Here is a 26,727-nt window from a genome sequence, read left to right as displayed (position 1 = left end):
ATGAAATCCAAAAATTACCAGTCATTCGTGGGTGTCAAGGTGCTAATTTTCTTGGAATTTAAATTTTTGGAGACGATCGAATTTCGTGGATTTCGCGGTTGAATAATTGAATAAAATTTGATCAACCATGAATATTGATAACACCATCATGACAGTGTTTCCTTACTGATCCTCAAAGAGCTGTCGACACAATTCGCTCAATTTAGCTTGTAACGCCGTAGACACCAAGCCAGCAATTTAACAAAACAAATGAAAATATTAAACCGGTCAGTGTCAGAGAGCAGCCTCACCCACACACGTCCTTGACATACTGGTGCTCGTCCTTGTCGATGCTGTACACAGCCCCGGCCTCACGTGACACCGTCACATCCTTCTGTCTTTCTACACACTGCTCAATCTCCTGACTCTGGGCCTGGATACATTCCGATTTCTGTATATAGACTGCAATATAAAGAGACATACCATCAAACCTAAAATCAGTTTAACATGTACAAATGTATTACAGTTTTAGCAGAAACTGTCATCTTGTAAATCGAGAACTTAATAAAATACTCAGATTAATACATAAACCGCGTGTCCGTTGCGTACTCTACAAGGGAATGTCTTTCCATGTGACCTAATTATCAAATTATAGTTTTTTTGTGTATGTAGTGGTACTTGTATCCGAGAAAAAGTTTCCACATTCTGATAATGATAAAGATAGCTCGCTTCATCAAAATTTAATTATTTTTTTTTTAAAAACACAACGTCAATAAACGACATTTTAAAAATGCCTTGTTAAAAATGTTTGCATTAATGGATTTGGTTGAACATCATCATTATGATAGCTCAATGAAGAATGAATCGGGCTATTACTAGTAAACCGCCGATCACGAGTTCGAATCCGCCGGGGGCCATTTACTGAAAAAGATTTTTGAAAATCCTGTTTTTATATAAAACTGCATATCTTTTGCTTATTTCACTTTCATTCTTCGAATGTAGCATGCTACGTTTTATAATCATATTTTGAGAACCTATTTCAAGGTAGTACAAGAGTGAGCCACCTTAATTTCTTACAGGCACATATATAGCGCTTGTAAAGCGTACTTACATTGCTTCATTACGTGACAACTGTAACATTGCTAGTGTGTTTGTGGTAGCAATATTTACTCAGTGCCATGCTTGATTCTTTGTTTAATTACTTGACAAACTGTTCAATGTTTATTTACATGACAAGCTGTACTACATTAACATGAAGTATCATTTATTTACATGAAGAGGAAGAAAGTGTATCGCTGTGGGTTTTTTTTTTTTTGCGAAATGCTAAAAAAATACTTTTTACGCGACAATTTGCACTCTTTTCGTTGCTTCCTACAGGACATGTTGTATCACAGGTTTTATGACACGCTGTTTCACTGTTTACATACGTCACTTACTGTAACATTGTTAACACTTAACATGATGGTTCTGGTTTTACAGTTACGTGTCATGTGAACTTACGTGACATGTTGTATCACTGTTGACTTACATGTATCTTACAGGCCGTTACATTGTTTACACTTGACATGACTTACGTGTCATACAAACTTACCTGACACGCTGTAACCCTTCTATTTTGTGACAAACTGGTAAATGGTTAATTTACGAGACAGGTTTAACTTATGCGGCATGTTAAGTTACATGGCATACTATATCAGTGAACCAGTTTACTTTACATGAACGTGATATGTTTTACTTTCGTGACAGTTTAACTAACGTGCCATTTTTACTCACACAATTTAACTTACTTGGCATATCTAATAATATTTTATTAACATAGCTTGCTGTATCAATTTGCAATTATGTCTGTGATATGTTTACTCTCGTAACATGTTGTAACTTATGTGACGTGCTATAACAGTAAACTTTTGTGACATGCTGTAACTTACATGACTTGCAGTGACATGTAAATTAAGTGACAGTCGGTAACTTAAGTGACATGCTGTAACTTACGTGACGTGCTGTAACTTACGTGACGTGCTGTAAAATACTGTGACTTACGCGACATGCTGTAACTTACGTGACATGCTGTAACAGAGCCGATTGAACCCGGCCTCCCACGCATTTGGCTCCGCATACTTCCTCAGGTTTTCTATCTTCACCGGATCTTTACAGGTGCTGTAAATTCGCCGCAGACACCTCACAGAATCACCGAAATTATCGTTACTGGAAAGACAAATGACCGTCATACTTAGTTAAAAAATTTGTGTTCGTGAGTACGTTTGAGAAAATTCTCAAATAAGTTTTTGAAATTTAACCAATTTCGCTTGAAAAACCGGAAGGGGGGTTTACATGCTTGCAAAACATTTTTTAACAAGAGGCCAGTGGGCCACATCGCTCATCTGAACAACAGTTCATTGTATTATTTTCAGTTTTTTAATATTTTCCCAATATATTTCAAAGCCTGCGCCCCTCTTAGGGCCCCTGTATTAGTCTAGGATCACAATATTTATACTTAAGAATCTATCATTTCTAAGAATGTTTGCATAGAAATTGTAGAATTGTAGCTCTTGAGAATAAGACTCTTAAACATTTTCGCTGTATATAATACTTATGTAAAACTTTAAACCCCTCTTGCGGCCCCATGTATTAGTCCGTTGGTCACGTTTTTAACAATTTAGAATCTTCATTACTTGAGGATGCTTGCATAGTATTCTCAAAAGCTGTAGTTCTTGTTGAGAAGATTTTTAAACAATTCCCCTTTATATTCCTATGTTAAATTTTAAACTTTTGGGGGGGGGGCAGTATTAATTCGGGGGTCACGATTTTAACAATTAGAATCTACATAATTTGAGGATGCTTGCATAGTAATCTCACAAACTGTAGCACTGTGGCTCTTGGGAAGATAGTTTTTAATAGTAAACATTACCCTATGTATTTCTTTGTTAAATTTAGAACCCATCTTGGGTCCCCAATATTAGTCTGGGATAATGGTTTTATCGATTTGGAATCCTCACATTATATACAGGCTTTGGCGTAAATATTGGCAATTCTGGTACATCGGTTTTTATAAGAAGAAGAGTTTTTAAGACATGCACCATATTTTCATTGTTTCGCAATTACCTCCCTTTTTAAAGTAGTGTTGACCTTTATTTAAACGATTTAGGGTCCCTTCCCATCAGTGGTTTTAGAGAACAGGTCAAACAACAACAGACCGACAACGGGCGGACGACGAACAACGGATAATCAGAAAAGCTCACTTGAACTTTCGGTTCAGGTGAGCTAAAAGGATAACGTAAACAATAATGAAAAGATAAAGGTATGTTCCTTTAGAAGAAAGTCAAATTTTCACCCCCTCTACTTACTCGCAGAAGGACTTGGTCCGTAAGATGTCAGCGGTGTTGATGCTGATTTTGGAGTTGTCTCCATCTGTCAGGTTGTGCAGACACGTGAGCGCCTCCTTGAGGGCGCTGTGGTCGGGACATGACCCCGAGCACGTGACGCTCATCAACAAGAACACAATCATCACGGTTGTGTCTGTAATTAATGTTAAATCAGTCAATTATTGATCTGAACAATAAATCAATTTTTATATAATTTTTTTTTTCATTTTTTGCAGACTCTATGTTGACTCAATCGCAACGTTTCGGGACTTTCCGACAAGCGTCCAAGCTCTACCGGAAAAACCCGATAAGTTACAGTTATGTTATCATTTATAAATAAAACCGTTTCAATAATGCTTTCTAGAGGTTAATTGTTCATGCATGTACTCGTATGAGGGTAGCGTTGATTTCAGAGGCAACGGGAACGAAAGACCTTAATTAATATATATATATATATATATAATACATAATCAATGTGGGGGTTATGTTAAAAAATCTTGAAATGAACGCTACCTTTAAAACCCTACAGTGTATGAATTATTGGAGATAACAGTTTAATGTTTTTTTTAGTTTTTAACATCATTCTGTGATTTTTTTTTCAATCTTGAACGGCACACTTAAAAAACTCATTTTTATTAACCTGCATTCTTGAATACACTGGGTGGGAAAAGAAACATACTGATTGAAACGTTTTAATGATTTTAATGCTTTCTTTGATTCATGTGGGATATGTCGATATGAAGGTGGCGACATTGAAGAAAAAAATTACATAACCTGCTAACGCTTATGCAGGTTGTGTATTTTTTTCTGCATTGGTTGCTACCTTCATGACCAGCATAAATCATCAAAGAAAGCATTTTATTGCTTATATCAGTACGTTAGCTAAAAGAAACAGCTAAATCGTCTCCTATGGGAATTTGAGTATAGAACTGACATCATCATGATTATTTCGTGCAGTCTTACAACGCACTTTGAAATTTTTTTTCAAAGTGCGTTAATTATGGGACCAAATCAACGCACTTTGAAAAAAAAAAATATTTTTTTTCAAAGTGCGTTGATATCGTCGATATTAACGCACTTTGAAAAAGAAATTGTTCAGGCTTTAGTCAAAATAATTAATTCTTTTATATACAATAAATGATTGTTTTAACCTTGTGTAGCTTAATTTGAAAAAGAACCCGTTGCATTCTCAGCTAACTTGATAAACAGTTTGTAGATGAGAATTTTTTTCTCATAAGACAATATCGACAATTTACACACAAAGAACAATTCGGGAGATTTGAATTATCCAAATATGACATAAACTTCATCGCTTAGCAACTGCATTTTTCTTTTTTGAGTATGCAGCAAATCTACTTCTTATTTGGTATATTGAGCTATGCAAGAACGAATGTGATTTGTTTATATTGATATATTGATAATGGAGATCAATGTATAACGTATTTCAACTGGCTTATTGCATGTACTTGTAAACAAACATAATAAGATAAAATGATACATTAATTATGTTTATCAAAAACAATATGATCTTTTAGGAGATCAGTACGAGAAAAAAAATCCACATCCTAATGCTCATTTTAAGTTTATAATAATTCAATGTTTGTTAATATAATTTCTTTTTTTTGGAAGTGATTTATTTGATAAGAAAACAAAATCAGAATGTTAAAACTCGTATAGATTCTTTAACATACCAATGGAGAAATTATTGTTTTGCCAGCTCGTTTTTTCATTATCACTCCATGTACTTAATTTACAACAGAGCATATTTCTTTTTCCGCTTTAAAGCGTTTTAGTTGCTGAATATCATATGTTTTGGAAGGAAAAATAATGGGTAGGGGTCCTTCTTCCTGTAATCAAGTAAATGCATGATGCACTGGTGATTGACCGGTATCTTTGGATAACCCCCACCCCCACCCCACCCCAACCCCATCCCCGTTCTCAAATACGGTAAATTAAACATTCACCAGTGTTAACAAATCACCATACTATCAACAAATTAGAAATTCAACTCCAGTAATTTTTATTTATACATTTTTCTCAAAGTGCGTTAAGAGTGTCGATACTAAAAAATTTTGATGTACCATCTTAACGCACTTTAAAAAAAAAATTAAAATGGGCTAACTTGGTCCAAAATTTAACGCACTTTGAAAAAAAAATTTCAAAGTGCGTTGATTTGGTCCCAAATTTGACGCACTTTGAAAAAAATTTTCAAAGTGCGTAATTTTTTCAAAGTGCGTTGCCACAGTGCAGTCCTTGATTTTTCTTAAGTCGCTGTAGGTTTTTGAACAATCGATAAACGGGGCGTGCAGATTTCAGTCTGGCTGCTCTATAGAGCTATAAATTAACGAAAGTTTCCGTAAGAAATGGAAGGAATAAGACTCGGTGGATGTAAAAATATTTATATTTATGTTCGATCAGTCTCATTTTGATCCCGATAAAGCCATACTGATACGTTTAAATATACAGAGATGCGTTTTGTAAAAGAGTTATCGTCCCGTTGATGAACGTTAGCGCTCAAAATTTTATCATAATCAATATATTATTCACTATTATTTTTTCTCCGCAGTTACATGTACGATTAATAATTCTGTACAAAGTTGAAAATCGAAATATTGCCAAAAAGTGAAAAATAGGAAATTATCTTTTTCAAAAGTTCCTTTGTAGCACAGTATCGAAGGTTTTTGAATCATGTCTTGATTCTTTTAAATAACCTTTATGGTCACTGAATATGGAAATAGAGAGAAAGTGAGACAGACAGATAGACAGAGAGATCGATACTTCGAATATATAAGTTCGGAGTTATATTAAGCTGATTTGAAGATCCAACTTCTTCTTTTTTTTCAAAAAAGAAATGCATAAAAGATAATGTTTTATATATTACACTCTACATAAAAAAATTCGTTTTGTACCTCCACACTATATATCTGACACATCTGAGGCGGGTTAACCTACGAGCTGAAACATCTTCTGTAGATAACACAGTTCTTCCCCCGGCTTGGATAAACAAATTATATAATAGTCACAAGATAAAGCAAATATCTTGTGTCAAACAGTCAGCGGGATGAATCTACATGATTTTTATTTTTCTTGCTCACATTCTTGAAATCTCTTGTAATAACTGATACAGGTATAAAAATTTTCTTGACTTTAATCCTGTCAATGTTTAAGTAGGCCAAAATGGTTTAGCGAACACAAACAAACATTATATATTGTAGAGCAGCTATTTCATTTTGTTTAGTTTGAAAAATTTTGAGTTCCCGCTTATTTACGATTCACATAACAAACACATACAAATTGGCCCCAAAATGCAAAGAAAAGTTTTATTGTGCTAAAGTACGTTCATCTACGTAATACGCCTCGAGTACCGGTTTTGGTAAAAACCCCTCACTTTCTTGCATTTTGCTTGTCAAACTTTTTTTTTTTTTTTTTAAATAAACATATGATTATTTGTTAAAATTTAGATTTTATCAAAAATACTTGAAGCACTTTATTGAACCAATAAAATTTACGGTTCACGTCCACTCGCTATATATATTTGAAAATTGTAATTATCGCCACCCAGATTCTCCTCTATATTACATAATCTGTACCACGGTCGACAGAATCAATCTACATATTATGTATGAGACAGTCTCTCAATTTTTTTCTTTTGAATTTTTTTGATTTCAAAAATTCCAAGCCAGTTTACATCAAAAGAATTTATAACAAAAAATTCACGCATGTAATAATATGAAGAGGTCGAAAAGCAAGTCAATGTAATGGTTGGATACATTTATATATTCTTAAAACTACTGTGTATTCATGATCAGAAATAGGGGGGGGGGGGCTTATTCAGAACTGAAGGGTTAGGAAATGGCGCACAATATGTGCTTACTATCCAAGAAAACTTAAAAACTTACGTAGAACTATTGGCCACACCACCATGTCAGTTGACAGACCGTTGATATGACGTCACACAAGGAATTTTTCTCTCGGTGTTTTCATTACTGTCCATCGATCTGAAATAAAACGGAAAAAAAATGTAATACAAGATTCATCGTACATGTACAGATAAAACAGTAGGTGGTCACTTTATAACCGTAATTACTCGAAGGAGGGTTAACGAAATCCAGAATTTGTGGAAAATTTCGAATTTGTTGTCGAGAGACGCTCTTTGCTATCAAATCCTTACAGTAAAATCCATGTGTATCACACAATCAAGGGGTAGGTATTGACTAAAATCTCAAGAGAATGCTTCGTTGCACCCGCCGAGGTAAATATCTGCACTTAAAGTTTAATTGTAAAGGTATGTTACTTAAGAACTTATCCATCCGTGCATTTACAAAAGCAAAGATTGGGAAGATAGATGTAATGTGTATGTCAACGGTTTACCTAAACAGTCCTCCTTTTAAAAAAGATCCACAAATAGTTCGCACTTGAATGCATCATTTTTAACGCTCATAATCGAGGGGTTTTTTTTCAAATTCTGGTTCATCTCTGAACATTTTTCACAGCAAAATAAGAATACCAAAATCTATACTTTGGGATGGGGGATGAAGATAAGCATCTGGCTTTCAATATGATCACCAGTCGGCGCTCTCCAAAACAAAAGTAACTACATGAAAATCGCATTACGGTTATTAGGCCAGCATTTTTTTATTTTTAGGTTTACAAACCCGCCGCTCGGTTTTCTGAGTTTTTAGAAAAACAAGAGGCCCATGGGCCACATCGCTCACCTGAGGAACAATAGGTATGATAAAATCAGCTTAATGAAGTCAGAATACAAACAATCTGGACAATGTACAATAATCAAGTAGATCATGTAAAAATAAAATCCACTCCCCCCTGGATATTCTTATGTTTATAATCATAAGTCCCTTTTCTAACAGGATGATTTTATAGTCATATCACATGTTGAGTATTGCAGTCCTCAAAAAGATCCTTTACAATTGTTTATATATGGGATATTAAGCTACATCAAACTCTTAACCTTCTTGTGAGGCCGAAGAATTGTCCTGGAGCCAAAGTCTAAACAATTATAAAGAATCATCTGGCTGATTAGTTTCTGAGAAGAAGATTTTAAAATATTTACTCTATATATTCCTTTGTAAAACTTTAACCCCCCCCCCCCCCCCCATGTGGCCCACCCTACCCCAAGGGATCATGTTTTCACAACTTTGAATCTGCACTACCTGAGGATACTTCAACACAAGTTTCAGCTTTCCTGGCTGTTTAGTTTCTGAGAAGAAGAATTTTAAAGATTTACTCTATATATTCCTATGTAAAACTTCGACCCTCCATTGTGCCCCACCCTACCCCCAGGGATCATGATTTTCACAACTTTGAATCTGCACTACCTGAGGATGCTTCCACATAAGTTTCAGCTTTCCTGGCTGATTAGTTTCTGAGAAGAAGATTTTTAAAGATTTACTCTATATATTCCTATGTAAAACTTCGACCACCCCATTGTGGCCCCACCCTACCCCTGGGGGTCATGATTTTCACAACTTTGAATCTACAATACCTGCGGGTGCTTCCACACAAGTTTCAGCTTTCCTGGCTGATTAGTTTCTGAGAAGAAGATTTTCAAAGATTTACTCTATATTTCTATGTAAAACTTTAACACACACCCCCCCCCCCCCCCAATGTGGTCTCACCCTACCCCAAGGGATCATGATTTTCACAACTTTGAATCTACACTGCCTGAGGATGCTTCCACACAAGTTTCAGCTTTCCTGGCTGATTAGTTTCTGAGAAGAAGAATTTTAAAGATTTACTCTATATATTCCTATGTAAAACTTCGACCCTCCATTGTGCCCCACCCTACCCCCAGGGATCATGATTTTCACAACTTTGAATCTGCACTACCTGAGGATGCTTCCACATAAGTTTCAGCTTTCCTGGCTGATTAGTTTCTGAGAAAAAGATTTTCAAAGATTTACTCTATATATTCCTATGTAAAACTTCGACCCCCCATGTGGCCCCACCCTACCCCTGGGGGTCATGATTTTCACAACTTTGAATCTACACTACCACAGGATGCTTCCACACAATTTTCAGCTTTCCGGGCTGATTAGTTTCTGAGAAGAAGATTTTTAAAGATTTACTCTATATATTCCTATGTAAAACTACGACCCCCCATTGTGGCCCCACCCTACATCAAGGGATCATGAATTTCACAACTTTGAATCTACACTACCTGAGGATGCTTCCACATAAGTTTCAGCTTTCCTGGCTGATTAATTTCTGAGAAGAAGATTTTTAAAGATTTACTCTATATATTCCTATGTAAAACTTCGACCACCCCATTGTGGCCCCACCCTACCCCCGGGGGTCATGATTTTCACAACTTTGAATCTACACTACCTGAGGATACTTCCACACAAGTTTCAGCTTTCCTGGCTGATTAGTTTTTGAGAAGAGGATTTTTAAAGATTTACTCTATATATTCCTATGTAAAACTTCGACCCCCCCCCCCCCATGTGGCCCCACCCTACCCCTGGGGGTCATGATTTTCACAACTTTGAATCTACACTACCTGAGGATGCTTCCACACAAGTTTCAGCTTTCCGGGCTGATTAGTTTCTGAGAAGTTTACTCTATATATTCCTATGTAAAACTACGACCCCACATTGTGGCCCCACCCTACATCCAGGGATCATGAATTTCACAACTTTGAATCTACACTACCTGAGGATGCTTCCACACAAGTTTCAGCTTTCCCGGCTGATTATTTTCTGAGAAGAAGATTTTTAAAGATTTACTCTATATATTCCTATGTAAAACTTCGACCCCCCATTGTGCCCCGCCCTACCCCTGGGGGGTCATGAGTTTCACAACTTTGAATCTACACTACCTGAGGATGCTTCCACACGAGTTTCAGCTTTCCTGGCTGATTAGTTTCTGAGAAGAAGATTTTTAAAGATTTACTCTATATATTCCTATGTAAAACTTCGACCCCCCATTGTGGCCCCACCCTACCCCTGGGGGTCATGAATTTCACAACTTTGAATCTACACTACCTGAGGATGCTTCCACACAAGTTTCAGCTTTCCTGGCTTTCTGGTTCTTGAGAAGAAGATTTTTGAAAATTTCTCGAAATTTTTCATTAATTTCTAATTATCTCCCCTTGAAAACGAGTGTGGCCCTTAATTTTCACAACTTTGAATCCCCTTTGCCTAAGGATGATTTGTGCCAAGTTTGGTTGAAATTGGCCCAGTAGTTCTTGAGAAGATGTTGAAAATGTGAAAAGTTTACGGACAGACGGACAGACGGACAGACGGACAGACAGACAGACGGACAGACGGACGACAGACAAAATGTGATCAGAATAGCTCACTTGAGCTTTCAGCTCAGGTGAGCTAAAAATAAAATTACGAAAAAGATCTTTTTTTTCTCCCCGACAGCAATTTTTTCCAAGTAGGAAAAATGTATTGTCATTGTTATCACAGAGGCATAAAATCTGCTCTTTTTGTGTCATGATAGCCTAAAAATTTCTTACGCATCGCATCTTTTTCTCGTGCTACATTCTTCAGAGAAGCTTCTACAAACACTCTGCTGTAAGTTTCATACTTTGAAGTTTTACCGACAGTGTTGACCAGTGGCTAGACGAGATAGTCACACCTCACTGAACATGGCTTCGATAGTTACCTGTGCAGCTGTTTTCAAGTACATCACTGCATTTAATACATATACATATATGATTATGAAATGATTCCCTTTCTTTTTGTGTTGAATTGGCATATGTATTCATTGGCCTTTTTAAAAATTTATTTTACACACACACAGAGAGAGAGAGAGAGAGAGAGAGAGAGAGAGAGAGAGAGATTATAAATTTCTGCAGTAACTATTCTCATGAACACATTTTAAAGTGACCTGCCTAGTGAATTAAAAAATTTATCATATTATTGTTTGTGCATTTTCTGTTATTTTCAATTAAAATTTACCATTACATAATTAATTGCATAGTTGTACTTTGTACATGGAAATTCAACAGGATAAAATACATGCACACATATAGTTGCAGTGATTTTATAGAGTCTGTTCACATTCACAATGTTATGTTTGAGTTTTCTCACATATAAACACCCCAACCAATTTTGTAAATAAAATGTGAGAGATCAATGAAGTTGAATATTTTTTAACTGCAGAAAACATGAAAGTAATAAATATTTAGTATATTAATAATTATATACTAGTATCATACAGGAGAAAACATTATGACTTTATGTACATAAAATTTAGGGTTTTTTTTTTAAATGAAATGTTGACATGTCCGACAATAGTCTGACTAGTAACGTTGAATCTTGGGCTAGTAACTTTGTGGCCAAATTTTGTAATTGCACACCCCTGACATTGCTATACGTACATGTAATATCAAAGCTGTATGTCTAATATTCTATTGTACTATTTCAATGATATGTTACACAGATGACATACTTTTCACATGCTACACTTGCTGCAGTTACACACCACTATCATGAAGTTGTCATTCATTATATTATTAGAATACAGATGATGTCATAAAAGGTTTTTTTCTCCTACAGAACTTTACAATTTTGTGGTTTGTAAACCTAAAAATAAAAAAAATTGTAGGTCAAAAGAGATTTTTAATTTTTTTTTATTTCCTCCTCCTACGGAACTTTATCATTTTGTTGTTTGTAAACCTAAAAATAAAAAAATGCTGGCCTTATGTAGGCTGCGTTGGATATTCAAAGATCATGGGGAAAATCCATTTTCCCCCGAAACTTTGCTTTATCGAATATAATCAAGAAAAAAAATGTATGCTTTTTTGAACACACATGCCCGTGAAAAAGTACCCTTACCCCCGCATTATTATTCGAAAATCACGGAACACTATTCTCGTTTGAGAAGTGGACAGGCATAAGATCCCTGTCCACTCCTAAAAAGAGAAAACACGGAACACTAGTAGCACATTTTTGCTACAAGCGGTACTGCATGGCATGTTAGTTGAAATAAAATTCGACCATTCAATCCCCCCGGACTGTGACTTTTTTCCGTTTTTCAACGATCTTAATTTTGGTATCACGTGATTCTTAACCAGGGTCACAGAAATGTTTGTGTGCTCTTTCGTTTAATCGCAATATTGATAGCTATCAAGATAAAAAGCCTAAATGACGAATCTAATCATCTCTTGTCTGATAATATCTCTTTTTTCAATTTCAAGCTTTCACTCGCTTTCTCCGCTCGGTCGACAGTCTTTAGCAGACATCGCGCGGGCTAGTTTGGTAGACTGAAGATTAACTCTCATTATATACCATCTTACGAGGAATGTAAAAAATCATTAACATATTTTGCAGAAAACCTCTTTTTTCTACAACATAAACGTTTCCCCTTCTATAATCACGCTGACTGCTACGAGCTCTCGCGAGACTCTTCATTTGGTAAGAGTTAATTCGGTCGATATTTCATCTTATTCAGTTTTGTTGTTTTATCACCCAAGCAGGTTTGTAATGTGTTCCCCTTGAGGCCAGCTAGTATTGATATTGATATTAATATTTCTCGACAGACTGAGAATCATCGATGAACCTCATTCTCTTGAGAACACCCCTAAGTGTGTGCAAATTTCGTTTTCTCCCATCCAAAATACACGTTTTCTGCAGCAGACAATGGATGCTTGGGGCGTAATGGGCTTGTGAGGGGATTTTGATGACGGCACACATATTGACGCACTTAGATGTGATGTCATAAAGCTACTGATGGAATGTAAATTATTTGGAAATGTAAATAGAAGGAACTCCATTATTCGCTGTACGTTAACAGTGATTAAGCTGCAACGTTTCTGTAATTCCAATCGGGTCATATTTTCGATACTGTTTAGCCTTATCCTTGAGTAATAACTATACTATATATTTTACATGACAACCACCATAAGCGTCCTTTAATATAATCATGTATGTAACATATCATTGTATATACAAATTATATTAATCTAAAACGTCTTTCTTTTGTTCATATAATTTGTATCTTGTGATACTTTTTTATGTATATTGCCTTTATTGGGCCGTGCATAGATACAAGCTTAATTAACATAACGAACAAAAGCGTCATAAGAGTCTCAAATCATATTACGATACAAGAACCGAACGGTCATCAACACAATCTGAAGTGTCAGAGACTTGATCTTATCAAAGTACTTATAAGTACTGACGGGAGTTGATTTTATTGATTTTTTTTTAATCAACGATACGTAACTTCACATGGCAAGGAGTTTCTTAGCTGTATTTGAATAACAACGCACACATTTATTTAATATTAATTCTCGGGCTTCTCCGACAGACAAGAATTTCGAGTGGCAGATGAACCATGTTGTGTAATATTTAAAGATAACATTGCCTTACATTGGTATCATCAACCTCTACGATGCATTATGTATCAGTAATCGAAAAAATTCTGGAAAAGATTTTTTAACAAAAAAATTAATTATATAATAAAGTTTATAGTTTACGCCAGTACTAGTTCTATCTTTAGATTAATTGGATAAACTGCCCTTGATTCCAAACGCCACCGCGCTGTAGAAATGGCGCTTTCGTAATCAATGACAGCAAACCAGTCTTATTGAACTCTTGCGTAGGAATACTTACACGACTACAAAAAATATTTGAACTGTTCGTACTATTACTATTTTAAATCCAACTATTTTCAAGGTAAATGAATTTATAAAAAAAGTTTTCTTGAAAAACAATACTTCCGAATACATTACATCGAATTTATTTAAAGATTATTTTCAAGTGCTAAGTAATGTCGGCGCGGTGATGATTTGTGCTTAGGTCCAAACATTGTTTTACTTCCTGTTTGCTAAAGTAACTGCATAGAATAGTTGATTTAAATCAACTTCCGAAAAGTAAGTAAACTCGTCAAGTAAATATATAACCAGGTTTGCTGTCTCGGTTTCTTGGACAGAAATAAACGAAAAATCGATACAATTGGCGATTAGATGCCCAAACTCAAATTGACGTTATTTTCAAACTAAACATAGTCTTGGCCAATGTTCATGCCACGTCAAAATTAAAAATCAGACCCTAGACGAACATCGTGGACATGCAGTCAGATAGCAGAGCTATTTCACTGTCTTAAAAAAGTTTTAGAATGCACATGCAAATAATAAACTGAAAGTGCTGTTTCACAGATTTTCGTGTATCTGTTGGAACTTGTGTAGACAAATTACAATAATAGACTTTTCACCACACTCTTCGACAGATTTTAAAATAGAGGCTCTTCTTCAGGAAAAGCAATTGCTTTGAAATCTTTGGAAATCTCTTAAGCTCTGTTAAGGCTAAAAGAGAAGTATTCACATTATAACTAGCCTCCACCGAAGACATTTATCAAATTCAAGCAGTTTGACTCTCGCGCTTATCAACAGGTATAGAATCAAACGGCTTACTTCAATGCATAGCTAGAGTTCTAGGGTTCATTTCGTAGGATGATGTTATTCTATCATCATTTAAACGTAACATTCTGTTTTGGAGAGTTTTCTTTATTCTTTATCTTTCACACAATTTTTTATCTATCATTTTTTTTTTATAAATATACAAATTTTCGTTCCTCTGGGTAGAGATGGTATTCCCAGTGCTTCTTTTTGAAAAAGAGATATGGACTTTACATAATACTCAGCAAACAGCTGCACATGATCTTTCAGAACAACTGCAGCGTTAACTTTATAGGATAAAATACCTTTGTAATCATAGCACAATCTTGTCTTTAGGAGAGAGAAAACTTGTATCTTCGCCGACATTGTATTTTTTTCTGTCCCTCGCTATCTTTTACAAAGTGCAATATAAAAGCCCCATCCCTTTACTCTATGCAATAGTGGTTAATATACTGTATTTTGTGCAAAATCCAATAGAGAAATATGTATATGCAGTTCTACTGCATGTTTTGTTTGTGTGCAGACATGTTTCATGGGGATCTCATTGTCGTCTGCTTAATTATCAGGGGTGGTAATTACTGGTGTCGATGAGCGAGTTATTGGAATATTATGCCCGAGAACGTGTATAATGATAACTCTGACCCGCATTAACGCGCGCGTGCACCACGGGCATTAACAAATTAAGTGTGGTATATTTGCATCCTTGCACATGTCACTTAACAGATTTATTCATGTGTTACACACATGGTCACTCAAAGTGAGATATGATTATGAGACATATATACTTTATAGGTGTAATGTTCCTTCATAGTATGCCATTTTATTCGACTGTGTCACGACCTTGAAAATCTGACCTTATACCATTTTTTTTATTACAAACAACATCTTTTGTATTTTAATGTTCACGTTCATGCGCTGTTCGGGTTTGGGGGTCCGGACCCTTCCCCTATGGAAAATTCAAATTCCTTGCCCCCTAAGCATCTCAAATATCCCTTAGATGATTAGAATCCCCCCCCCCACTCACCCACCCCTCCCCGCGAAAAAATTCTGGATCCGCGCTGAGTACTTAGTCTATCGTACAATTACATTATTAAAGCCATATATACATTTGATATATACTTGTTCAAACGAAAAACAAGAAAAAGTTCGTATTTCGTTGTCCATATTATTCAATTTTCTTCGTGAAAAATCAGAATGATCCCAAAATGAACATGTACATATCGTATGGACGATGTACAATTATTAGTTATACAGTGCATTATGCACTATTTATGCTGTTTGTTATTAGCTATGTTATATACACGAAGAAAGTACATGTAAGTTTCTTCAAGGTCTTCGTGAAGTGCGTCTTTGTTTGTCATTACACAATAGAGATAGACTTTTAGTATTTGGGTCAGCTACTCAGCTAACTTAAATTTTCCCTATGAGCTTCATTTCATTTCAATCATCAAATGTTCCATCACCAACAAAGTCAATCTTTTATTCATTCACTTCGTAAAATTTTTTAAGTAAATGTGTATATGTAAACTTATCATTAGTTTTAAAGTGAGTATACACATATAACATTAGTCTGGGAAAATCTACGTCAAATTGATAATAACAAGTTTCTGACAAATTAACATTTTTCTGTTAATTTCTTGCCCCGCTGAGCTGGAACGACTCCTTCTCAAGGAAAAAAAATCCCAATATCATAAACAACAATAGCCACTGGAAGCCTTAATGAGAAAAAAGTTACTATGGAGATGAAAGAAAAAAACACCGAAATTTGGTGGTCGCCAGAAGCAATAGCTTAAAAACCGAGGCATAAAATAATAACTTTTCCGCCCAGTAAACAAGACATAAATTGAAAGCATACATGTACGTACCCCTCAACTCAAATCATCTCGAACCGCTAATCCTACATAATGACACAGTGTGAAGATGAAACTAGAAACACATTCAGTAGCGGGCTCCACGCCATGCAAGCGAAAAATAACCTCCAAACCCCGCCAATTGTTTGTTATACTAATGGATTTCGTCTTCACAACCCGGCACTAGACAAACTAAAATTCACATGCAGTCGTGTATACTTCAAGCTGTATCCACACAAAATAGCCGGCTGCTGTCCGCGTTAGATAAGTATCATCTTCATTTACTTATCATCACATTTGGTGTACACAAACACACACACGCGCGCGCTGATCAGGAGTCCGTGTATAACATTTCGACACCACTTCTATTTAGATTATTGGCAGGGAGGTGGGAAGGGGGTGTCTGATGGAAACGTCAAATTGTTCCGTCGGCTCATCTTTGCCTATGTATCTGTATACACACAGCGGGGATCGCAACAACACTTGTGTTACACGGGGTCCCTGGTATTGATTTTTTCTTCCCGCCGCCTGTCAACATCAGCGAGATCATGAGAAAATTAGAAATTTGAGAGCGTCGATGAGAGACCTCGGGATGATCAAGAGACCCACCGTCATAAGATGTTGTTACAGGGACATGCTGATTAATCCTGTTAGGTCAATGGTTCTCGTGCCACTTAATTAATGTCCAGCAAAAAAAATTCTATATAGGGATACTGAATAAGGGGGTGAGGGCGGGTTTCGTAACTCTTTATAGTTGTTAATTCCTACGTTGCAAAATTGATCAAAAGAGACACAAATGCATGCATGATAATCATGAAAAAGTTTTACTCGGCAATAACGTATAGTTTCACCTATCCGTTCGCGCGGTTGGGGGGGGGGGGGGATCTCGGGGATTTTTTTAAATTATGACATGAATTCCCCATATCAATTAAAATAGCAAAAATTCATTTAAAAAATGCATGTTTCTATAAATTTAGCTATATACATTCTTTAATTAAAAGGTCATCAATGGTGCAGTATCCAGACAAATACACAAGGGCAATTAAAATTCGTAACCCATTAGATCGGGTTAATTGCTTTATTTACATTGTTTATTTAACCGCAATTCGCAACAAATCATTGACTGTTAATATTGTTAATGCTGATGGATGGAGTTCTCATTCCCATGGTGGCGATTCAACTTTACATAAATTAAGCATTTTTCAAATGACACCGAACAGTCGCAAACCAAACCTCCCAAAACTCAGTGAGAGTTCATTTAATTTACACGTCACCAGCTCATAAACTAAATTCCCATAAGGCTCAAATTTGTATATATTTGTTTATCAAGATCGTTTGTCATGCATTATTCCTATAGACATAGGATCCGCCTCTCCGGGGAATTTACGACGTAAATTTCAGCACCTGATTATTGCTGCGGCACGTGTTAATGTCATAATATAATTGGCAATAGGCATCGTGTACATTTCGTATTTCGATTTCATTACTTGATAAACTGGATCGGGTGAATATTTGCCTCAGCGACAGAGGGGTTTATCAGCGGTGTAATGCATTTCCAATACGTGCAAATCCGTTCTTCCATGAAACGTTTTATCTCTTCTAATTCAATCTAAATGCGAAGGATTCTCGAATTATGCAGTATCTCGACATTTTTAAAGTGTGAACTCGATGTTATTCAACAATCTCACATTTTCTCGTTATCTCTTCAAAAAGTATTTTCCAATTTATACACAACGCCCATTTGTAGACAATGGTTTTTCTCATTTTAAAAAATGCCAAGTTTGCACCTTAAATTATTAAATTTTTGTCACTTTTCTTTTAGGGCGGAAATTCTTTGAAATTAAAAATTAAATAGATCTATGCGGTAATATGAATGCAAAAGATCTTGCAAGATTTTTGAAAAAGTGTAAAAGTTTGGGAATATCTTTGTAAATTTTTCCTCAGAGAGAGAGAGAGAGAGAGAGAGAGAGAGAGAGAGAGAGAGAGTTCAACCTTTCAATGTACAGATAAAACGGAAAAAACATAAAAAATGTTCTTCCTAAAATCTTGCAATGTCATTGTTTGATCAATCTTCTCATTAAATGCTTTATTCGTAATCCAGTTGAAATTGTAGGATGCATTCGATATAAATAAAATCGACGACGCAGGCGGTACATGCAGGAATTTTCTTTGTGCTTTAAAAGTTGTCTTATTTGAATAAGGCTTAAATTACCTTAAAACTACTTTATTAAGCTAATTAAGAAAAAAATCTGCAGTATACATATCGTTAGAACTTTTTATACGTCTAACCCCAGTGCCACTAAATCATCGACATAAAACGTCATCCAATCTATTCAAACGCATTAAGGACCCTGGTTTAATTCTTCGGACATCTGCGTATATAATGTACAGTAATGAATCGTGCGACTTATTAACACTGATCCGTCATACTAATGCTAGCGGATACACCCGGTCCATCATCTGTACAAATTATAGCGGCCAATCGGATCATTCTAAGTCCATCTTTATTAATGAAAATATGAATCCAAGCAAACATGATTCCAAAACGGTGACCACAACAAACTGCGTAAACGCACATCGTGTACGTGTTGATTTCTCAGTTTCCCTTATAAATTAGAGTGTTGTTTTACTTCTAAGCCAGATAATTTCATTCGTGTTTATCTAAATATATTTGAAGGCTGCATTACAACGTCATATAATTGAAAAAAACATTAGTCTTTTATATGTGTTAAAATTATAGATAAAATTTCATGAGATACCAATTAAATGCATTTTGTCTAGCTCAAAGTAGGACCAAAGTTTCTATAATTAACAGAATTGATTTAGTGAAATGCATTTCAATATATGACAAATGGTTATATATACACACAGCAAAATGATGTCTTAGATTTGTTATGCAATGCAATCACTTTTCTCAGAACAACTGTCATAATGAATAATGCTATACTTGATTCTGTATCTTGGGACGGAACACACTTTTATACAGATTAATATTACAACACATAAAACTATCTTATTACATTGAAGGTATCATTTTAAAAGAGGTAATTCTGTATCGTTACTTCAGACATGAATTATCGATGTCGAAAATTCGCGTGTCTTTGTTGCCATTGAATGCAGTTTTAATTAAAGATACACGATCTCTTGCAGTGTTGCCACATTCAATATACTCTGCATCAGAATATGAAGCAGGTATGGAATTTTAATGAGAGATTATTGTCAAATGCTGCGCCGTTAGCATGTGTACAAACATACCCGCGTAATTAAACTATGGCGATCACTTCCGGTAATGCCCAAAAGACCAGCCATAGAGCGTCAAAAGTAAACACAGAACCGTGTTCGACAGATCAGAGAGACGAATTGATTTCCGTAAAGCAAATATTAGGAAAATCCACATAAGTGATCTAATGTGACATTCTATTCGATCGGTAAATACTCCCCAACACAATGCTTAATTACATTTCGTATTTCACCTGCAAGAAAAGCCAATCGACATTTCTGCATTAGCTTGATTTAGGTCTGACATATTGACACGAGCGCCATTTTCTCTGCCTTTTTTTGGTATATTTCCATTCTTCTATAGACTTCGATGTTGCACGAAATATACCCAAGGGGTTTCTATGTTGAATTACATTAAGCAATTAACAATTAGCTTACAAATCATAATTACATTTTAGTGTTGCAAAAATTCGTCGGCATGGGAATAAATCGAAAGGAGAAAAATCAATACACAGACGACAGGTAGAATTCAAATAAGACTATACAGATGAGCTCACTATCCTATTACATATCATTTTGTTATACTTTCATGTTAAATACTGAAATCTGATTGGTTAAGACGCAGTTAATAATATTTACTATTACCCTCAGCGTTAGCAACGCACTTGGCAACGGGTAACATTAAAAAATGTTACATGCGCGAAAATTATGCGCGTACGGTTCGCTGTAGAATTCACGTTATTCCTATATAAAAGCAGTAAAATTTTCTTAAAAATTTTAAAAAAGACATTCAGTATAACAAAATAAATAGTGCCTGTGTGGGAGGATAACAGTTGAAATTGACACCCCTCGAAAACCATTGTCAACCTCCGCTTCGCGTCGGTTGACAATGGTTTTCTCGGGGTGTCAATTTCAACTGTTACCCTCCCACACAGGCACTATTTATATAGTAGCGTGTAATGAGGAGAGCGGAATTCAACCTTTACAATTCAGTTCTAAATATTGCAAAAGCAAATTTCAAATTTTTGACTGATCTTATTACAGAATCGTGTTGAATTTTCGTTACAAAACTCTTATTTTTAAGGCTTGTCAAAAAGTCAATTATAATATACTGTGGAATCGTTTGAATTTGGGGTGGTTGGGGATTCTTTTCTACTTGCAAATTGCTTTTTAGTTTGTGTATGACGATGTTATCAATTCATTTAAATGAATAATGACTGTATTTCACGACTCATTCGGGGTGTTAGTCATTGGTTAAAGATACAAGTGACCACGAAATTTGAATTACCGCGAAAAATATATTGATTCCACAAAATTTTGTAATTTTAATATCTCTATCCTCTATCCTGGTGATATATTTTCCGAAACAAACTTCATTAGATTGTCACGTAACTTACTTAAACCATGCAGTTTCACAAGAATTCAATAACACTGCAGTGTGTAGAAATCAGAAGGATCTGTTATCTTTCTGCACTAACAAATAGGTCATCTACAGACATATACATATTGTATGCATGCGCACTCACTTTAAGACGATTAAGGAACAAGATGGAAAGGGAGAGAAAAATAAACCAAAACGATAAACCATCAAACTCCCACAAGAACAATAGACGGCTGAAACCGAATAACAGGAAAGAAAAGTCGATATCAGGAAAATAATTAATGGCCAAAAAGAAAGTGGATTTTTGGTATCGCTTCTTACGCAGAGAGTAGCTAAGCATCGGACTACATGGCCGAAATGAGACACAAAATAATAGCTCTCTCTCTCTCTCTCTCTCTCTCTCTCTCTCTCTCTCTCTCTCTCTCTCTCTCTCAAATTGTTAATCTATATAATTACTGCATTTTCTCCTTAGGACTAAGAGATATGTTTCTCCTTCGAATTTTTCCCTCCAATATTGATGAATCATAAAACATATCATCTTAACATGGCGAATTTTGAGAAGGTGGTGTTAAGTGATAAATAGAGGAGGGTAGGAGAAGGGAGAAGGGAATTATTCCCGTTGAGCTAAGGATCTGCAGCTATGGGGAAAAGGAAGAAAGAAGTTATAGGGGAAAAGAAGAGAGAGAGAGAGAGAGAGAGAGAGAGAGAGAGAGAGATTATAACATTGACATTCATTAGTAGAAGACTTTTCCAATTCTCTATTCGAACATTCCTTTTAATTCCATACAAGACAGGTCGGTTTCGTGCATTCTCAACATAAACGTACATGTATTTACGTACAGGTTCCGTTAAATATTTCTGGCATCTGCAGTAAGCTTTACTTGTTTTTAAAAAAATCCTTACTTCTACATGTACATATCAATGATGACTTACATGATGAAACATTGCCATTTTGTCATCTGAAATGTGACTAAAACGATCATTTAAAGATGTCTGACTGGCAGTGCTCACCTTTTGGTTAATTAAATGACAGAACCTCGTCCCGTGTTGGTCCTACTTTTCAGTAAAAGTTTTGATTAAGATTGATCAATTAAAGTACGGTAACTTCCATATAGTCTTACATGATGTCACGAACTGAACATAAAACGTCACGCGACGAATAAACGAGCTTAAATTTGTAAACACTTCTGTGTCTTCTTACCATGTATACGTTAGTACTATATGTGTACACCTCTCTCTCTCTCTCTCTCTCTCTCTCTCTCTCTCTCTCTCTCTCTCTCTCTCTCTGTAAATCATTAAACAAATCTCTACTTACAGAATTAAAACAAACGGCTTCCATGATTAGATTTTCTACCCGTTTCCGACCTCCATTTTTACAACGTAATCAGTCAATTCTCTATAATGATGTAATTCTCCCTCTCACTCCAAGATCCGCTTAAATACAGAACACGCGACTTTCAATGCCAGTTCCAGATGATTTTCCAAATTCAAAAATAGATAGCATTGTCTCTCTAAAGAACCATATTTTCACTAAAACAACATGTGCTTAAATAATTCATCCCGAGACTATGGGGCTTTAGCGTCTAACTGAATCAATAGCAGCCCAGTTGATACCATACACTATGTTTAAAACGAAAACATCGATTGATTTCGCCGCGTGCCTTGTTTTAAGCTTTTACTTTTCTTTGGGCTATTCAGCTTAAACGCGAGTTTAATTGGAATATTAAGATCACATCCTCGTTCAATTACCATTGATTTGTAACATGGCTATACAAATAAATCGAAATATGTGCATTTAATGGGGGGCTTTATATTGATACGGGGTTTTGTAACAAACGTAGTGCAAATATTGACTCAGACTGCAGGGTCATTTAGAACTGAGAATAAACCTCATCTTTAAATAGATAGGAATGTTAAATCTGTTATAATCAAATATATGAATAGAATATAAACATACAACAAAGAAACCTCATATTCACATGATGATCTTTTATGAATGTCTTATCATAATAGTCAGGATGTAAGTGTTTGCTTATATTTTATTTTACATACCATTTTATGTACGGTATTCGTACATGTATAGCGAACTGAATAGTCGGGGGGGGGGGGGGGGGGGGGGGGGAAGGGAAACAAGTTTAATGTTATATAATTTACGAGTTCAAAGAAGTACCGGTATTCTTTTACTGACAAACTATAATCAAAATGCTCACATTTTTTTTTAAATAATACTAGTGAATGGCAAAGGGTCAACAATTCCCAAACCCCGAAGGAACATTCCCTTTTTTCAGCTTGATGTACATAAATGTAACTCAAAGAGAATAATTCGGAGTACGTCTTACTGATCAAAACACATAGACCATTCCATACACAATGACATCAAGATAAATAAAAGTGACATTGTAGTAGCAATAGGTATACATCAAATTAAGTTGCATGCGAGTAGAATATTTTATTTTTTTTTACTTGTTAAATTGTGTTTTGTGCGCACATTTATCCACATTTAAAACACTTTAAATCTTATGCAAAATATGAATTATGGATCCACGAATTTTCTTAGTTAAATTAATAAATAAATAAGGTTTGAAAAATTATTTTGTTTTACGTTTAAAAATCATTTATTTCCTTCTTGTTAGCTATAAACCAATAAGGAAGTGAATACTCTCAGTACTTTGATTTTGAACCTAAATGACCCAACAGCTCTCTAAAAACGCGAATTCTGAAATGATGAAGATATCATTAAGGGGTATCATTAGAAGCTTCAGTGAACGCTGGCGTGCCAGGAACAAATCATTTCTGACTCCGGACTAAAGCATGTAATCAAAACAAATGGCTGTCATTTAGTCGCGGCCGCATGTCTTCGGATCAATGTTAGAGGATCTGCATAAAATGTATGCTTAAAGATGACGTGTCATAAGATTCAAGTTCATTCAAAATATGGAGTATGTGCTACGGATCTGCGTGTAGTTTGGGGTGGGTGGGGGAGTGTAGATCAGACCTTTGTTCGAACTTTACACTAAATTGAACTGGTTGTTAAAGTAATCGTAAAATCCGATTCTGAAAATGTTCATTAAAAACAGAGGAAATTGCACCCATTATCATTATCAATTTTAACATCCATAAAAACTTAACTTTATTTTACAACGATTGATAACCAAGTTCTACAACTTATATTAATATATCTCGTTGGCACGGATGTAAGCGCGAGGGGGTCATTGGTGTGGGAAGAAGCTGGAGTACCCGGAGAGAGCCCACGTGTCCAAGCGGGCGACCGCCATACCCAACCACTGTCGATCACGGGGATCGAACTCGGATCGCAGCGGTGAAAAGCGAGTGCATTGTCCACTACGCTACTTGGACGCCTAACATCAATAACTAACACCTAACATCCATGTACAGTTATGAATGAGTGATTGGTTTGCGTCTATTTATTTACATTTTAAATAAAACACAATTTAACATCGAGGAACACTTACTGATTTAAAAGTGATCTTTTTTTATCTGAAAAATTTTATTTAAAGAAAAAATAACGGATTAATTTTTACCAATGAAGACATAGGCGATTTCAAATGTATTAATTTTATTAAAACAGCAGATACGTTGCTGGTGTTCATTATTTGCTATTTTTAGATTTTATATAAGAGCGACAACTCGATTTGGATAATCGCGATCAAGATGTTGCACTTTAAAAAAGAAACTGTTCCTATTAACATTACATTATCCTATCAGAAATTGGTTTTCGGAAATTAGGAAAATTAATAGCGTTATTACTGCCTTAAAATTTCAACAACAAAAATTTATTGCACCGGAAGAAACTGCATTTTCGTCATTATGAAAGGATATACTTTCTGTTAAAACACTGAAGTGTGAAACAAAATTCACATCATTGGAAATCTACCTGAACAAAAGACCACAGTCAATGGAATCATACTCCAGAAATGTTCAACCATTAAAGCTGCTTGGTCCGATTTTATATCAAATTTTATGCACGCTTTTAAACGATGGCTATGCTTAGTATATGTATAATAATAGACATTGCAGTAGTTTTACCCGTCAGTTATGCCAAATTTCAATGAAGAAAAATACGTACAAAATTTGCTAACAAAACAAACGACATTAAAAGGTACCGCGTTATTTCGCCTCATGTTAAATTTCACCCCTGACGACGAGACGGGTATGGTTGTATTACGACTTTGACATTGCTTTAAATAAAGGTCGAAATGATCAGACAATTACAAATAAACATGTGTACGTTTTGTTCGCTAACATTTTTAAAGTCTGCTTTCTTTACCATCGATGCATAGCATGCGGGTTGAATAACCCCAATCATTCGGGGGACGAAAACAAGGGGTTTCCTTTCTAAACATTCCCGTGATGCATTTTGGTTTGTTTTTTCGTTTGCCCAAAGAGAAATTATTTTTATTTACTTTGAATATTTCTAACTTTGAAAGGAGACTGATTCCGCTGGTGTAAATAGGAGAAAGTCCATAACTTTCTAAGATGAATGATTTGTATGGAAAAAATTTTGATACTGTAATTACAAAAAAATCGGACCAAGCAGCTTTAAGCTTAATCGTCTGTAGAAAAATTAAAGTTAAAACCATCGACGGTTATTATTCCCGGGGCGATTTTCGGGACAATTTTCATACATCAATATCGATAGGTTTTTTAGGGTTTTTTTTTTTTTGGTTTTTTATTTACAATTTCAAACACCTCAACTAATGTAAAATGGTAATTAACTTGTGCCTTCAATCGTTTTGAGATAATTAACTCGAAAGTCACCCTATGCAGAAATCTAGATATGCCGTTTGCAACAGGAAGAGTAGGTACTCGTGCGTTGTACTTAATGTATTGTATCACTCATTCCATTTACCATTGTTAAAATTTTCAAAAACTAAATTCTTTATACATTATACTACTTTTCAATCTTTATTTTAATCTTTTTAAAGCAATATCAATAAAGAAAACGGACCCGTATGTGTTAGTCCTTAAATGCGTTTTTTATGAAAGTATGCGGAAGAATTTTAAAAATTATGATTATTGCCATTTTTGAAAAATGTATAAATATGTTAGCTAAAAAACGGTTGTGTTCATTTAAAAGGAGGTTAATTGTTTAATCCATTTTTCTAACTAAGAACAACGAGAGAGAGAGAGAGAGAGAGAGAGAGAGAGAGAGAGAGAGAGAGAGAGAGAGAGAGAGAGAGAGAGAGAGAGAGAGACTACACCTAAACTGAGAATACTCATAAGTCGTGAGGACAGTAAGGCAGATAGACAGATGGACAGAGAGATAAAAAGTCAGAGACAGACCGGGGGGTATACATACGAACAGACGAACAGACTATATATATATATATATATATATATATATATATATATATATAGCAGATCTTGGCTTGAGGAGAGACAAAAAGTGAGTGTTATGGAGAGACAAGATATAAAGGGAAACAAAACTATCCACGGAAACGAGTACTCCAAATCAAATTCATACACTGGTATACGCCTAATCTCATTTGCTACAGATGTTGGGCCTCAGAATATTTCACGTTTTCGCCGTTTTAATAATTAAAAACT

The 26,727-nt window shown here is 35.3% G+C and overlaps 1 protein-coding gene across 6 annotated transcripts in view; it reads right to left on the bottom strand.

The window, feature by feature from the left end:
* Nucleotides 1-26,727, bottom strand: part of LOC128160041 (uncharacterized) — a 44,541-nt gene that overhangs the window by 1,904 nt on the left and 15,910 nt on the right. For 2 of the 6 annotated variants that reach the window (XM_052823291.1, XM_052823292.1), the window contains 4 exons: nt 7,241-7,339; nt 3,324-3,495; nt 2,039-2,184; nt 291-441 (listed from right to left, as the gene is read on the bottom strand). In XM_052823291.1, the coding sequence (XP_052679251.1) occupies nt 291-441; nt 2,039-2,184; nt 3,324-3,495; nt 7,241-7,265 (494 nt within the window). In that variant the 5' untranslated portion in view covers nt 7,266-7,339. Of the gene's footprint in view, nt 1-290; nt 442-2,038; nt 2,185-3,323; nt 3,496-7,240; nt 7,340-7,428; nt 7,568-16,574; nt 17,034-22,474; nt 22,736-26,727 lie in introns of those variants that run through there. The other 4 variants (XM_052823293.1, XM_052823290.1, XM_052823294.1 and 1 more) reach the window with 4 other exon arrangements.

Source organism: Crassostrea angulata, chromosome 8, assembly GCF_025612915.1.
Source record: "Crassostrea angulata isolate pt1a10 chromosome 8, ASM2561291v2, whole genome shotgun sequence".
NCBI classification, from domain to species: Eukaryota; Metazoa; Mollusca; class Bivalvia; order Ostreida; family Ostreidae; genus Magallana; species Magallana angulata.
This window is presented reverse-complemented; position numbering and strand designations above follow the sequence as displayed.